Here is a 17,244-nt window from a genome sequence, read left to right on the forward strand (position 1 = left end):
AATCCTTTTCTAGGAAAACTCCAGTTCGAGCGACAAACACTTTGCCCTCAGAAGGATTGTAAAAGTAATACCCTTTTGTTTCTTTAAGATACCCCACAAATAAGCATTTGTCAGATTTGGGCTCAAGCTTAGTTGAAATTTGTCGTTTCACATAAACTTCGCAACCCCAAATCTTCATGTAAGACATATGTGGTTTCTTACCACTTCATATCTCATATGGTGTCTTCTAAACCTTTTTGGATGGAACACAGTTAAGTGTGTAAGCTGCTGCCAATAGTGCATGTCCCCAAAAGGAGTTTGGAAGATCGGCGTGACTCGTCATGGATCGGGCCATGTCTAACATGGTTTGATTTCTTCTCTCAGATACATCATTCCATTGGGGTGTTCCAGGAGGAGTAAGTTGGGATAGGATCTCACACTCTTTCAGATGGTCATTAAACTCTAGGCTTAAATACTCACCACCTCGATCTGATTGAAGAGTTTTAATATTCTTACCTAGTTGGTTTTGTACTTCATTCTTGAATTCCTTGAACTTTTCAAAGGACTCTGATTTGTGTTTCATTAAATACACATAACCATATCTACTGAAATCATCAGTAAATGTGATGAAGTACTGAAAACCTCCTCTGGCTGGTATGTTCAGTGGTCCACATACATCAGTATGTATGAGGTCCAAAAGATCATTAGATCTTTCACCTTTTCCTGTGAATAGAGATTTTGTCATCTTTCCAATTAAACAAGATTTGCATGTCTCATATGATTCATAATCAAAAGAGTCCAAGAGTCCATCTTTATGGAGTTTGGAATTGTGTTTCTCATTTATGTGGCCTAACCGACAATGCCAAAGGTAAGTTGAATTTAACTCATTAGGTTTCATCCTTTTAGTATTAATGTTATAAATAGGCATTTCAAGATCAATGACATATAGTCCATTGTTCATTTGTGCAATAGCATAGAATATATCATTCAAATAAATTGAGCAACAATTGTTCTTTATTATAAATGAAAAACCAAACTTGTCCAACACAAGAAACGGAAATAATATTCCTGCTAATTGCAGGTACATAATAACAGTTCTCTAACTGAATTATTAAACCACTAGGTAAAGTCAATACATAAGTTCATACGGCTAAAGCAACAACCTTTGCTCCATTGCCAACTCGTAGGTCAACTTCACATTTTGCCAAATCTCTACTCCTTTTTAGCCCCTGCACATTGGTACAAATGTGAGAACCACATCCAGTATCTAATACCCATGATGCAGAAGTAGATAAGTTAATTTCAATAACAAAAATACCTGAAGTTGAAGTCTCTACTCCATTCTTCTTATCTTCCAGGTACTTTAGGCAGTTTCTCTTCCAGTGTCCGGTCTTACCGCAATGGAAGCAGGTTCCTTCCTTTGCTATGCCTCCACTAGGCTTCAAAGCAACAACAGTGGGTTTGGGTTTGGCACCTTCCTTGCCTTTCCCTTTATCACCCTGCTTGGTGGGTCTTTTGTTCTGTCTCTTTCCATTTCCGATCATCATAATGGACTTCCCTTTTGACTTCAGATTCTGCTCAACAGTTCTTAACATGGCTAGCAGTTCAGGAAGAGATTTGTCCATATCATTCATATTGAAATTTAGGACAAATTGACTGAATCTATCTGTCAACGATTGCAAGATCAAATCAGTCGCAAGTTCCTTTCCGAGGGGAAAACCCAACCTCTCAAGGTTTTCCACATACCCAATCATCTTGAGCACATGGGGACCTACAAGGGCTCCCTCAGCTAACTTGCCTTGAAAAAGGGCTTTTGAAACTTCAAACCTTTCATGCCTTGCTTGCTCTTGATAGAGCATCTTCAAGTGTTCAATCATATCGAACGCTGCCATGTTCTCATGTTGCTTTTGCAACTCTGAGTTCATGGTAGCTAGCATGAGACAAGCAGTTTCATTGGCATCATCGACATGCTTCTTATAAGCATCTCTTTCTGCCTTAGATGCAGAACTAGGAGGTTCCTCTTCAGGAACAGGTTTCTCCAAGACATACAACTTTCTATCATGTTTGAGGACAATCCTCAGATTTCGGTGTCAATCCAGAAAATTTGTCCCAGACAATTTTTCCTTGTCAAGGATTGATCGCAAAATATTGTTAGAGGTGTTTGTTGTCATGATAATCTACATGAAAATAATGAAAATATAAGTATCAATAACATATTTAATTAGGCCTTTAATTAAATATGCTCCCACTATTTTACTCAAAACAAATGACCCTCACCATTTGATTCGGAAAATCCCGTTGGAAGATTTTCTAGTGGGTCGAGATCCACATTTCACTTTGTTTTAAGTCCGCGTAGGCGGATTACACAAAACTAGGTTATTTAGGTAGGAACTCCTTCCAATTGTATATAATACAACTCTCGAATATTTTAGTTGGGTGAATAACTCCTTATTCCAATCCATCACATGGATCATTTCCAACTCTTGCTTCTAAACATATATAATCTTATTATAATTTGTTTAGTTAAGTTTGACCCATGATTTTAGCAATTGGATATTACAATTATCCCATCGCACCTTACTAATATAGAACATGCACCTCGCGTAGGCGAAACCTACATTATCTGATACTAGTCTTGATGAGTGCTAAAACTTGGAAAGCATAAACTTAATATTTAATTTGAGGGAATTTGCAATTATTCTGATCTCACCGGCTTATTTATCATATAAATCGTCTCTCACATGCATCAACATACATTCACATGCATCAACATACATAATAAAACAGTTATGGCCCCTAGCGCAATTGTTCTCCCAAGTCAATGAGAGAACCTAAGCTAACCTAATAACGATCTAAGCTTATCCAAGCAAGATCTTCAAGATTGTCCTCCTTTGATATTGAATTCTTCTATTTCTTCATAATATTACATTACATAAAAGAAACTCGTTTTACATACCAGGGAGTAAGATGAGAAAAGAAGTTACATTAAGAGATTAAAAGAGAGGCACGACACGCAGGTCGTATTTTAAAAATCCAAAATAAAATAAAGGAAAACTAAGGTCATAACGATCACCACAAGACAATAATAATAAACACATTATTGTTATTAATTTTAATTCTTTTAATTAATTAAAACCAAATTAAATTTTGGCGACCGATCACACTACGCAGAGTTAGCCGGGGGTCCGCTGCCCGGTCAGCGGACGGGGGTTCATTTGAAATTTTTAATGAACAATTCATTTGAAATCAACGTTGTTTTTCGCATCAACACTTGATACTTTAAAGCACAACTCTTGTGCAGTCACAACCCTAATCGCATAACTCTTTGACAACACAACCCTTGTGTCGTCATTAACCCTAATGCACCAATTTCAGACTGTCAAACACACCTCGATTGTTGATTCAGTATGATTGATCAACACGTCATTGCTTCACCATACTAATGTCGGATCAAGAAGCAAACGATCATTGATCGCTCAAAGGAAAACAACCATTAAGTGTTTGAATGAACGAAACAGAAACAGTATATCATATATACCGTATTTTGCATCAGGATTACTTATATCATATATATAACTTGATCGATCTAAATTACATAACCTATGGACGATCGATGTATCGCTGCTTCACCATACTAATGTCGGATTCCGAAGCATAGTCAACATCAATCATCCAAATCGTACACACATGATGCCAAATTTAATTACTCGTTTATTCTTTGATTCATTCTGTCTTTTAATCGTATTAATACAGAAAATACAGAAAATAAACAGCTATCAGATACATGGTTTCATAAGTGGCTTTGATACCACTGAAGGAGAAGAGTGATCCATAACGCATCGGAATTTAAAATTTTCTCCTTTAGTGATCCTTACGAATGGGCATGATCAGTGATAGAATCGTTACCTCTTGTGGCGATTGAAACTTTTGATGCAGATCTACGGAGCGATCACGAACGTTGAACGATGACAACGCCTCTACTCAGTCCACACGAACGGATTCCTTCAATCTCAGTGCTAGCTGCTACGAATGAAAGCTTTGAGTGAGAGAGAGAGAAACGAAATTGTAACTACACAAATGCTTCTGCACAAGGGTTCTATTTATAGAACCACTTGTGTGGGCTGCAAGCTAAAAAGCTCACTTAAGTGTATGTGGCCCATATCTTATAATATGCCAAAATCACTTAAGTGTGTGGTACCTTACCATATTCCGTATTCTACTTAAGTACACCGTACCTTACGATGTTCTACAATTCACTTAAGTGCACCGTACCTTACGGTGTTTCTTAGTTACTATATCTCTCATCAATTCGTCCTTTTATGTGTGACCCTGTAGGTTTTCGCGGCATTGACAATTATATTAAATCACGTATTTAACATAATAAACAGTGAGCGATATCTAGCAACACATCACTGCTACCCAAGACACAAAAATGTCATGTGATCTACCAAATCCTTTTGTGATAATACTTATGTGTACAATTACCCTTTTGACCTTATGTCTATATTGAACACAAGGAATATACCGTGTCATCCTTGTCCAGTTCAATATTGGACCCATAGACATTTATCCTGTTACGCAGAATGGGCAAATTCCATCTAGGTCACTCATGTCCCTTAGCATGCTTCGTGGAGTATCCATCAACTGTCTTTATGGGCATCCAGTTACGGACAATATTTGATCAGCAACAAGGCACTCGACTCTACATCTAGTGTCCATAGTGGTTTCAGGTCGAAGGGTGGTATACACCATTATCACCATGGGAATAACTTATGACACTTTGCATAACATTCTATATAGTATTCTCATAGCGGGTAAATCCAGTATAAATATTACTCTTAATATTCATACATATGTTTAAGACTTGATAACTCCTTATCCATGATCCATGAGATGTGATCATCAGTCTATATACATAATAGTCTTAATGCTTTAATGTTATCCCACTTCACAATAAAGCTCGACTACGGATACTTTAAGAATAGTGTCCTTATGTTTAATGTGATCTCATGATTAAGTCACACTTGATACATTAAACGGACTAGCTATTCTAGGGACTTTATTAACAAACATAATAAAGAAAAAACATTTTATTATTAATAAATAATTCGATACAAGTACCAAAAGTATTGGCCTCTAGGACTTACACCAACATTAGTGTGTGACTTCCTTATTACTTCAAAACTTACTCTGAACCTTTTACAATTAAAACTGATTAATCTAAAACGTTTAACGAAGTATCAAATAATTTTTGAATATGAAATTTCAAATTTTATTTTCTGAATGAAAAATATCTTCTCAATGGTTTGATAAGTTAAACTACATTATACAAAATTTTGTTGGAGGTATAAATATATGTGCACGTAAATGTTTAATATTACATTAAATAGTTATCAAAGTTTAAATTTTTTGAAATTTGGATATTATTCTCTTTAAAATTTTATATATTGAACTTGTTGTTTATAAAACTATTTTTACTCGTGTACCTTAACTCAAATACCCTTGTATAGAAAATTATAAATGTCGTATTTTACAACATATCGATACTATAATTAGAAAAGAAGATAATATACTATCTTATCATTTATATTAAGCTCTTTATAATCCATTAAATGTGCAATCTATGAGAGTGCGCAATAATCATAAACTTGAATTGGGTGATTGTGATTGACCAAATAAGTGGAATCAGAAGGACAACAAATTAAAGCAATTAGTGATGGTTCTCAAGTTAATCTCTCATTAAAGCTAAAATCTTCATTAAAGATAAAATTTTGACTTTTTAACGATAATGTTAAATGGTTGTTGAGGAAAGGAGGCAATATTAATTTCTAGAATGATAATTGGATTAATGAACATGAGGAGTATACTTTTGACATTGATATGAACAAACATTATCATTATAGGTTGTCGCTATCGAATTCATTCATAATAATCAATTGAAAAAAGATTATCTAAGTCAAATTTTTTGCATTATTCATAAAATCAGATAATGCAAAAAATACATCTATATATATATATATATATATATATATATATATATATATATATATATATATATATATATATAATCGTTTGTGTTTTATGCACATTCTGAAAATTTTAAATTGTAACATTAATATAAAACAAAATTAATTGACATAGTTGTTTGTAGGTATATTACCATGTTGCTTATATATATATTAACGTGTTAGTGCTACTGGTAACGATACATATTGTTTGATATGTTACGGGTAAAATAATATATATATTTAAAGATAGAGTAATGAGATTAATGAAAGGTGAAATATTACTTCAATAGGATTTTGGTGACTGAAATATATGTTTGGATTGCATTAAAGGAAAATAAAGATAGCGAGGTCTAATAGAGGTGGTGAATATTATGGAAAATATAATGAGAAAGGACAATGTCAAGGTTCATTTGTAAAAAAAATTAAAATCATGGCATATGTGCACAATATACTGTGTCTGACACACCACAATAAAATGGTGTGGTTGAGAGGCGGAATCGTACTCTCATGAATATGGTTAGGTCAATGTTAAATTATAGTAATGTACCATTATCATTATGGGCTTATGCTAAGGACCGATACGTATTTGCTTAATAAGATTCCTACCAATGTAGTTCCTAAGACTCCTTATGAACTATGGACAGAAAGGAAACCCAGTTTAAGGCATCTTCATATTTGGGGATGCCAAGCTGAAGTAAGGGTATGTAATCCACATGAAAAGAAGCTTGATGCAAGAACCATCCGCAGTTTTTTAATTGGATATCCTGAAAAATCAAAATGGTTTAGATTTTAATGTCCTCGTCATAGTACGAGAATAACTGAGTCTGGTAATGCTCGGTTTATTAAAAATGGTCAGTTTAATGGGAGTGAGAAATCACATAAAGTGGATATTATGGAGACTCGTGGATAATATTCTTCACCTAAAGAGAGAGAGAGACTCGTGGGTAATACTCGTGGATAATATTCTCAGGTTGTTGTCCCTTTGGTTGTGGTACTGTCATTAAACACACATAGACAAAAAATTAATATTCAAAACCCACAAAATGAACATATAGTATGAACTAGTTAACAATGTACAAATCACAAATGAGCAAGAACAAGTGAATGAAGGAATAACAGTAAGAAGGTCTGTAAGACAAAGAAGACCAACTATTTCGAAAGATTATATTATTTATTCACTTGAACATGAATGTGATTTGAGCATTGATGAAGATCCAGTCTCATTCACACAAGTTAGGAAAGTAACAATTCTGAAAATTAGATCAGTGCTATGAAAGAAGAGTTAAAATCAATGGATGACAATAATGTATGAGATCTAGTTGAGTTACCTAAAGGATCAAAATGGATTGGTTGTAAATGGGTCTTTAGACCAAACGAGACTCAAAAGGCAATATTGAAAGATATCAAGCTAGACTTGTTGCCAAAGATTTCACTCAAAAGGATGGTGTTGACTATAAAGAAACTTTTTCTACTGTTTCAAAGAAGGACTCTTTGAGAATTATTTTGGCTTTGATGGCTCATTATGACTTAGAGCTTCAACACATGGATGTGAATACCTCCTTTTTAAATGGTGACTTAGAGAAAGAAATGCATATGGCTCAACCTGAAGGGTTTGTTACTACAGAAAAAGAAAGTTTAGTGTGTAAATTAAAGAAGTCAATATATGGACTAAAGCAAGCTTCCAGAATATGGTATCTTAAATTTAACAATATTGTTTTGTCATATGGTTTTGTAGAGAACGCTGTAGATCGGCGTATATGTATATAAAGGTCAGTGGGAGAAAATTCATAGGTTTGGTTTTATATGTTGATGATATTTTACTTCCTGCCAATGATTTTGCTTTGTTACATGATGTAAAGAAGTTTTTCTCCAATAAATTTGAAATGAAGGATATGGGTGAGGCATCATATGTGATATGAATAGAAATATTTCGTAATAGATCACAAAGACTGGTTGGGATTGTCTCAAAAAGGCTATATAAATAAAATATTAGAGATTTAGAATGGATAAATGCTTTGTTGGGATAGTTCCTATACATGAAGGGGGCAAGTTTAGTCAAATACAATGTCCCTAAAATGAATTAGAACAAAAAGAAATGGAATTTATTCCATATGCATCAGTGGTTGGGAGTTTGATATGTGCTTAAACATGTACGTCATCGGATATCAATTTTGTCGTTGGTATGTTAGGTCGATATCAAAGTAATCCTGGAATGGATCACTGGAAAGCTGCAAAGAAAATTCTTAGGTACTTACAAGGCACCAAAGATTACATCCTCACTTGTAGAAGATCAAATCATCTTGAAGTGGTTGGCTACTCATATTCAGACTTTACGGGATGTGTGGACTCAAGAAAATTCAGTATGTTTTTCTTCTGGGTGGAGGAGCAATATTATGGAAGAGTGGAAAGCAGTCCATCATTACTACCTCTACTATGGAGGTATAATTTATGGCATGCTTTGAGGTCATAATTCAATCATTATGGTTGAGAAACTTCATCTTAGGGCTTGGTATTATCGACAGTATAACTAAGCCGCTAAGAATTTATTGTGATAATTCTGCAGCTATCTTCTTTTCTAAGAATGGTTAATATTCCAAAGGTGTTAAACACATAGAGCTGAAGTACTTATCAGTGAAAGAAGAAATGAAGAAACAAAAAGTATCATTTGAATATATTGGTACCGATTTAATGACATCGGATCTGTTAACTAAATATTTACCGCCCAAGACACATGTTAGCCATGTAGAAAGGATGAACATTATTTAAAAGTCCTTCTTAACATTATAATATGATTAGTATATATACATGTATAGTTTAATGTTCGTATTATATGACACTTGTGAATTCAATTAAGGTTATGTTTCTGTTGAGTTTTGTTATCCATATTTCATATATATATATATATATATATATATATATATATATATATATATATATATATAATATATATATATATATATATATATATATATATATATATATATATATATATATATATATATATATATATATATATTATATATATATATATATATATATATATATATATATATATTATATATATATATATATATAATATATATATATATATATATATATATATATATATATATATATATATATATCTATATATATATATATATATTATATATATATATATATATATATATATATATATATATATATTATATATATATATATATATATTATATATATATATATATATATATATATATATTATATATAATATGTGATGATAAGGGTGTCTTTGTGAAGCCGTGAAAGACACATTATTGTATCACTTACAGTTATTTAAATTGGATTGATTTGTGATACATGGAAGGAATCAAGTTGATGAAAAATTTATGACCGTCATGATCCATCAATTCATTAAAGATAATGACTTGGTATTTTTAATGAATGGTGCACAATTATGGTATAAGATTGAAACATCAAGTTTCCACATGAGTCGAGTGGTAGAATGTTGGATTAATTTATTAATCCAAGAAATATGACTCATGTAATTAAAAGTTTGGCTTAAAGATACATTAATGTGATGATTATTTGGGTTGATTGATAATTAAGCTAATGGGGTTTTATATTGAAATTCAAAATTTAAATCCCCTTGTCTCTCTTCATCGATGTTTGGACATGACTCTTGGGATAAAACGTGACGTGACTGGTGGAATAAAATGCCTATAAAAATGCACATTTGGAAAAACAACGGAAGCTTTCTAATTTTTCTCACAAATACACAAAAGTATTTTCATCATCAAAGATACACATAACGAAGAAGAAAGAGAGAAGAGAACAATTGGAATTCAAAATTGAGAATCAAACAAAAATCTATATGATGAAACCAAATATGTTTTTATTGTTCTTCATATAAAAATGTTATTGTGTGAAAATTATGATATCAAATATCCTAAAGATAAAGTTTTACTAACAATTATGTCCTCATTCTTTATGCTAAACTAATTTTCTATAATGTTATTCCATCTTGGTGATGAATATTGTTGAATTGTAATTCCTTGTGTCGAAGCAGGTTGCTCGACAAAGCAAGGAAGTGTCCAACCACCTAGTGTGTTAAGTAGTGTTAGCTATTTTGGGCTTTTATAGTTTTGGGCTTTGGTTTGAGGTCCAAGTTAACCTAAATCTATAAATAGAAGGAGTAACCCTTATTTTGTAATAGAAGTGAATATAGTATTCACAACACTTGTAATTCACAGTATTTTGCAGTTGCAAAGTGAATAAGAAGTTTTCCACAGTTTGTGGGCAGAGAGAAACTCTGCAGAATTTTATTACTCTTTTCCTTCATCATTCTTTACTTTCTTTCTTTCTACATTGTTCTTCTCTTTTCTTTGTTATTGTGTGGGTAATTACAATTTTGTTCATCAATATTGATTGAAATTCTCCATAGGTTTTGGGGGATTTCCAACACCTAGTATCAAGAGCTCCGGTTAATCGATTCGTGGGAAGAAAATCACCATGGCAACGAATCATCCAAACGGACATTTTCCAGCAAATCTTTTGATCCTCAAGAACACCAATTATGAGAATTGGTGCAAGCAGATGAAGGTTGTGTTTTCTTATCAAGATCTCTGGGATCTTGTGAAGGCAGGAGTAACAACGCTTGTAGAAGCCGCGACGGATCAAGAAAAGGTTGCACATAAAGAATTGAAGAAGAAAGATTATAAAGCTCTCTTTATAATCCATCAATATGTTGATACAAATAACTTTGAAAAGGTTAGTGATTCAGAGTCAGCGACAGAAGCATGGGAAATTTTGGAGAAATCGTTTGGAGGCGCAGAGAAGGTGAAAGAGGTGAGGTTACAAACTCACAAAAGGACGTATGAATTGCTTCAGATGGAAGACAATGAAAGCATAACTGATTTCTTCACCAAGGTAACGAAACTGGTGAATCAAATCAAGGTATGTGGAGAAGTTTTGACTTCAAGATCTGTTGTTTGAAAGATCTTGATGTCTTTGGCTCAAAAGTTTGACCACGTGGTAGTAGCCATAGAAGAGTCGAAAGATTTATCAAAATTGACAAAGGAAGAGGTTCAAGGGACGCTTGAATCTCATGAACAAAGAATGGCTGAAAGAGCTGCAGGAAAGTCGAAGAGTGATATGGCTTTGCAGGCTCAATCAGCAAAAGAAAGAAAAGGCAAAGGAAGCTGGAATGGAAATAAAGGCAGAGGAGGCTACAACAATTCGACTAGTCAAAATCAGTAAGAAGGAAACTAGTCGAATCAGAGAAAACTCTGGAACCAAGGCAACCAAAGAGGTGGTGTTGCAGGTAGAGGAAGAGGTGGTAGCCAAAAGCCAGACAAGAGTCATATTCAGTGTTACAATTGTTAGAAGTATGGTCATTATTCTATTGATTGTCCAAAAAAGCAGAAGAATCAAGAAACTTATCCGAAGCTGGCGAAACACGAAGAAGAAGAGACGTTGTTAATGGTTACAACAAGAGAAGAAGAGAGATTCAAGGACCAGTGGTACTTGGACTCAGGATGCTCATCACACATGTCTGGAAGAAAAGATTGGTTTGTCAACATAAAGCCCTCAATGAAGAACATGGTGAAATTTGCAAATGACAACACTCTAGCAGTTGAAGGTGTTGGTGATGTTCTGATTGTGAGGAAAGATGGCAAGAGGTCAGTGATTTCAAATGTGTTGTACATACCAGGCATGAAGAGTCATTTGCTCAGCATAGGGCAGTTGGTCGAAAAGAACTACAAGGTGTCGATCAAAGACAAGATGATGAGAGTTCTCGACTCAAATGGAAGGTTGATCTTGAAGGCTCCAATGTCTCAGAATAGAACCTTCAAGATTGAACTAAATGTGATGGAGCATAAGTGCCTTACAACAGCAGCCAACAAAGATGAATGGATATGGCATTACAGACTTGGCCATCTCAATTTCAAAGACATCAGAGATTTGAAGAGAAGAAATATGGTTTCAGGATTACCAGAAATCGACATTCCAAACGAAGTGTGTGAAGAATGTGTGCAGGCAAAGCAACATAAGAACAACTTCAGTAAGGATGCAGGAAGCAGGTCAAAGTCAATTCTTGAAGTCATATACTCTGATGTATGTGGTCCTCTCCGGGTGGATTCTATTGGAGGTAACAAATACTTTGTTACATTCATAGATGATTTCAGTCAAAAACTGTGGTCTTACCTGATCCAGAAGAAAAGTGAAGTGATCGAGGTATTTGCCAAGTTTAAATCTATGGTCGAAAGACAGAGCGGTTGAAAGATCAAGATTTTAAGAACTGATGGTGGTGGAGAATATGTGCCGAAAGACTTTGATGCATTATGCATGAAAGAAGGGATTGTGCATGAGGTGGTGTCACCCTACACTCCACATCAGAATGGAGTCGCAGAGAGGAAGAATAGAACCATTATGAATATGGTTAGAAGTATGTTGAAAGGCAAGCATCTACCCAAAGAATTATGGGGAGAAGCTGTGTCGACTGCCACATATATCCTAAACAAATGTCTGACGAAGAAGCTAGAATGAATCACGCCAGAAGAATGTTGGTCTGGTGTCAAGCCTAGCTTGAGTCATCTGAGGGTGTTTGGATCTATAGCACATAGACATGTGCCAGATCAGTTGAGAAGAAAACTTGATGACAAGTCGAGTCAGATGATCCTGATAGGATATCATTCGACTGGAGGATACAAAATGTTCGACCCAATGAATAAGTAAGTAGTGATCAGCAGGGACGTGATCATAGATGAGCTTAAATAGTGGGATTGGAATAAGAATAACAAGAAAGATTTAGTGAGAATCTTTTGTGATGAACCAGTTAGTGAAGTCGAAAGAGAAGTTCGACAGGAAGAAGTCAGAGGTGAAGCAAGTACAAGCAGACCTCAAAGAACAAGACACATGCCTGCAAGATTGCAAGAATGTGTTATTACATCAGATGATGTGGTCGATGAAGAAGGTGAGTTGGTACATTATTCTTTCTACGCAGATGTCAAACCTGTCAATGCAACTGAGACATTGAAAGACTCGAAGTGGATGAAAGCAATGGACGAAGAGCTGAAGTCAATCGAAGTCAACAACACTTGGTCACTTGTCGAATTTCCCCCAAACAAGAAGGTGATTTATGTGAATTGGGTATACAAGGTGAAGTTGAATCCAAAAGGAGAAGTGACTCGACACGAGGCGAGACTTGTGGCGAAAGGATTTCTTCAGAAAGAAGGAATCAACTTCGATGAAGTTTTTGCACCTGTTGCTAGAACTGAAACAATCAGGTTGGTTGTTGGTCTAGCAAACATGAACAACTGGAAGATGTGCCAAGTGGACGTGAAATGTGCATTCTTTAATGGTCCCTTAGAAGAAGAAGTTTATGTTGCACAATGAGCTGGATTTATGAAACATGGCGAAGAAAGAAAAGTGTACAGGCTGCATAAAGCTCTGTACGGACTTAAACAAGCTCCAAGAGCTTGGAACAAGAAGATAGATGGCTTTCTAAGGGAGAAGGAATTTGTAAAGTGCAAATCTGAACATGGAGTATATGTAAGAAGAAGCAAGAGTGAATTGCTTATACTATGTATCTATGTTGATGACCTGTTGATAACAGGTAGCTGCAAGAAGGAGATCGAAGACTTCAAAGGTGATCTTAACAAGGAATTCAAAATGTCAGATCGGGATGACATTTCATATTTCCTTGGCATCGAATTCTACAAGAGTGATAGAGGTTTGATGATCCACCAAAGAAGGTATGCGGGCGAAATTCTCAAGAGATTTGAGATGCAAGATTGCAACCCAACTTCGACTCCAGCTGAGCCCAGATTACAACTGTCGAAGGATTCAGACGAAGATGATGTCGACCCAACCCAATATAGAAGACTTATTCGGTCACTTCGATACCTTTGTCACACAAGGCCTGACTTAGCATACAATGTAGGTATGGTGAGTAGGTTCATGCAGAAGCCAAAGGTATCACATCTAGCAGCGGCGAAAAGGATGATAAGGCATCTGAAAGGAACTCTCGACTATGGCATTTTGTTTCCTACAGCTGATGAAGGAAAAGAATGCAAATTAGTGGGATACACCAACTCAAGTTGGTGTAGTGATGCTGAGGATCGAAAATCCACAACTGGCTATGTGTTTATGCTAGGTGGTGCACCAGTTGCTTGGAGTTCGAGAAATGAGCCAGTAATGGCATTATCGTCATGCAAAGCAGAATACATAGTTGCTTATCTTTGTGCATGTCAAGCAACATGGATAGTGAATCTGGTCGAAGAGATAACATCGAAGAGTCATGGAGCAATTACCATGAAGATCGACAGCATGTCAGCTATCAATCTAGAGAAGAATTCGATAGTACATGGTCGAAGCAAGCACATCGAGATGAGGTTCCATTATCTTCGAGAGCAGGTAGCAGATGGGAAGATGAATGTGGAACACTGCAGAACTGAGAATCAGATTGCAAACATCATGATGAAGGGAGTGCAGGTCGAAGTGTTCAGAAGGCTAAGAGTTATGATGAATGTAGATAGCTTAGACACAATGAATTAAGTGGTGTATTGAACTGTAATTCCTTGTGTCGAAGCAGGTTGCTCGAAAGAGTAAGGAAGTGTCTAACCACCTAGTGTGTTAAGTAGTGTTAGTTATTTTGGGCTTTTATAGTTTTGGGCTTTGGCTTGAGGTCCGAGTTAACTTAAATCTATAAATAGAGTGAGCAACCCTTATTTTGTAATAGAGGTGAATAGATTATTCACAACACTTGTAATTCATAGTATTTTGCAGTTGCGAAGTGAATAAGAAGTTTTCCACAGTTTGTGGGCAGAGAGAAACTCTGCAGAATTTTATTACTCTTCTCCTTCATCATTCTTTACTTTCTTTCTTTCTCCATTGGTCTTCTCTTTTCGTTGTTATTGTGTGGGTAATTACAATCTTGTTCATCAAGATTGATTGAAATTCTCCATAGGTTTTAGGGGATTTCCAACAAATATCTCATGAGAACAATTTATCATATTATTTCGTAGTGCAATTTATGTAATTGTCATGTGGAAACCAAAAACATTTGTTTCAGGATTGTCCATTTTCTACTAAGTTATGGCCTCAATTAATCAAATTCAAATTGATATTATCTTTGTGACTAATATTCGTAATATTTCTCACCATATTTTAGGGGTCTATATACTTGTGATATTGAACTCCTGAACAAGAATATATTTATGGATCAGATGTATTTTTGATTTTGTACATATGTGTAAGTGTAATTATTCATGATATTTTGTATACATTTTTTAAGTGTAATAATTATGTGTATCTAGTAACTATGTATCATAAGGACTAATGGAAATTAAGAGGTTTTTTCAATATTTTTGAATTGTATTATAATTATATGTATAATGTGAATATGTTTGATAGTGATGGATGAGATCTAAGACCCTTTTAATAATGGGTGTATGTGATGTTTTTCTTAAATATAAAATTCAAAAAATAGTTTTATGGGTGTTATTGGTGCACAAGATTGAAGATGAAGATGAAGATGGAAGAAGAGACAAGAGAGAGAAAATTATTATAACAAACTCTAAAAAATTGTGGAAGAAAATTATGTTACTATATTCGGTTGAGAACGGTTACAAGAGTTGCTTAAATACATAACTCAATCTACCACATAAGCAAAACAACAAATGTTAAAACTCAGAAGTTATGCAGGTTCTGAATAGGCAACTTCTAAGCTACGTCGAGTACGGTTTCTAAAACATATAGCTTCTGAACACTTCACCTTCTGAAACAACTTCTAACTATTGCTTCTGACTAACAGCTTCAGAAGCTTCTGGCTAATACAAGATTCTGAGTAATGAATTACTTCTAACATCATCCCTTGATTCATATTCAGCTAATTAAAATCTACAACTCCAATTTCATCCCGCAAGTGGACAAAATGTTCAGTTTTGATAGTTTTAGTCAGAACATCTGCAAGTTGCTTCTGAGTGCTACAGTGCACAACTTCTAGCACTCCATTATGAACCTGATTTCTCAAAAAATGAAACTTTGTGTCAATATGCTTGCTTCTTCCATGCAACATTGGATTTTTGGCAAGGCTTATGGTTGATTTGTTGTTAATCATCAACTTCACATGCTTGTTGTCTTTGATCTTCAGATCCTGCAACAAATTCATAAGCCAGATAGCTTGATACGCAGACAAAGCACCTGCAATACACTCAACTTCACAGGTTAGCAATGCAAGCATTTGTTTCTTCTTGGAGCACCAAGAGATAAGACCTCTTAGATACTTGAAAAAATATCCATAAGTACTTCTTTTGTCAACTCTATCTCCACACCAATCAGAATCTAAATAGCACATCAATTCTGATTTAGACTTAACACCAGAAGGGAATAACAATCCATACTTCAAAGTCCCCTTAATATATATCAAAATCTTAATAATCGCTTGGTAATGTGACCACTTTGGTTTGTTCATAAACTTAATTAACATTACAACTGAATAACAGATGTCAGATCTGGTGTTACAAAGATATCTCAATGAGCCAACAAACTGTTTAAACATTGTAGCATCTACATTTTCACCCTCAATATAAGAATCCAACATGTGATCGTTTCAGCAGGTGTGATTGCAGTCTTGCAACTTGTCAGCTCGAATCTCTTCAGAAGTTCAAGGTCATACTTTAGCTGATGAAAAATGATACCCTTCTCAGAGTACACAATCTCTATCCCTAGAAAATATACCATATTTCCCATATCAAACATCTCAAACTCATTCGTCGGCATCTTCTTGAACTTCATTATCTCATATGAATAACTTCCTGTCAGCAATATGTCATCAACATAGAGACACACCAAAATCATATTTTCTTCATAAGTATGTTGAACATAAACACCATACTCCATCTCACACCTTATGAATCCTTGAAGCTTGAAAAATGAATCAATTTTCATATTCCAAGCTCTAGGAGCTTGTTTCAGTCCATATAACGCTTTGTGTAACCTGTTTCACCATCCCTTCCTGATTCTTTTTCATAAATGCAGGAGGTTTCCAGTTAGGTGATTTGAGCATCCAGTGTCCATATACTACCGGTCTACCAAATACGCACCATCAGATTTAGAAGCCATCAATAACACAGGTTCATCATCAGAATCTCCTCTAGCTATGTTTGCTTCTTCTGATTTTCTTTCTTTGTTTAACCAATAGTCAGTAGCAAAGTGGCCAAAATTCTTACAATAGTAGCATTGAATCTTATTTGTTGTCAAACTTCTCCTTTCCCTT

The 17,244-nt window shown here is 34.7% G+C and overlaps 1 protein-coding gene across 1 annotated transcript; it reads right to left on the reverse strand.

Moving 5' to 3' along the window:
* Positions 1-15,855: 15,855 nt before the first annotated feature.
* LOC127131938 (secreted RxLR effector protein 161-like) lies at positions 15,856-16,569 on the reverse strand. The gene has a single exon (XM_051060820.1). It carries the CDS (start codon positions 16,567-16,569, stop codon positions 15,856-15,858), a length of 714 nt encoding a protein of 237 aa, XP_050916777.1.
* Between the last annotated feature and the right edge of the window lie 675 nt (positions 16,570-17,244).

The sequence above is a fragment of the Lathyrus oleraceus genome, chromosome 3 (genome assembly GCF_024323335.1).
Source record: "Lathyrus oleraceus cultivar Zhongwan6 chromosome 3, CAAS_Psat_ZW6_1.0, whole genome shotgun sequence".
NCBI lineage: Eukaryota > Viridiplantae > Streptophyta > Magnoliopsida > Fabales > Fabaceae > Lathyrus > Lathyrus oleraceus.

Excerpts from the sequence above, each read along its gene's own strand:
- LOC127131938 (XM_051060820.1), bottom strand. The coding sequence starts at position 16,569 with ATGTTGGATTCTTATATTGAGGGTGAAAATGTAGATGCTACAATGTTT.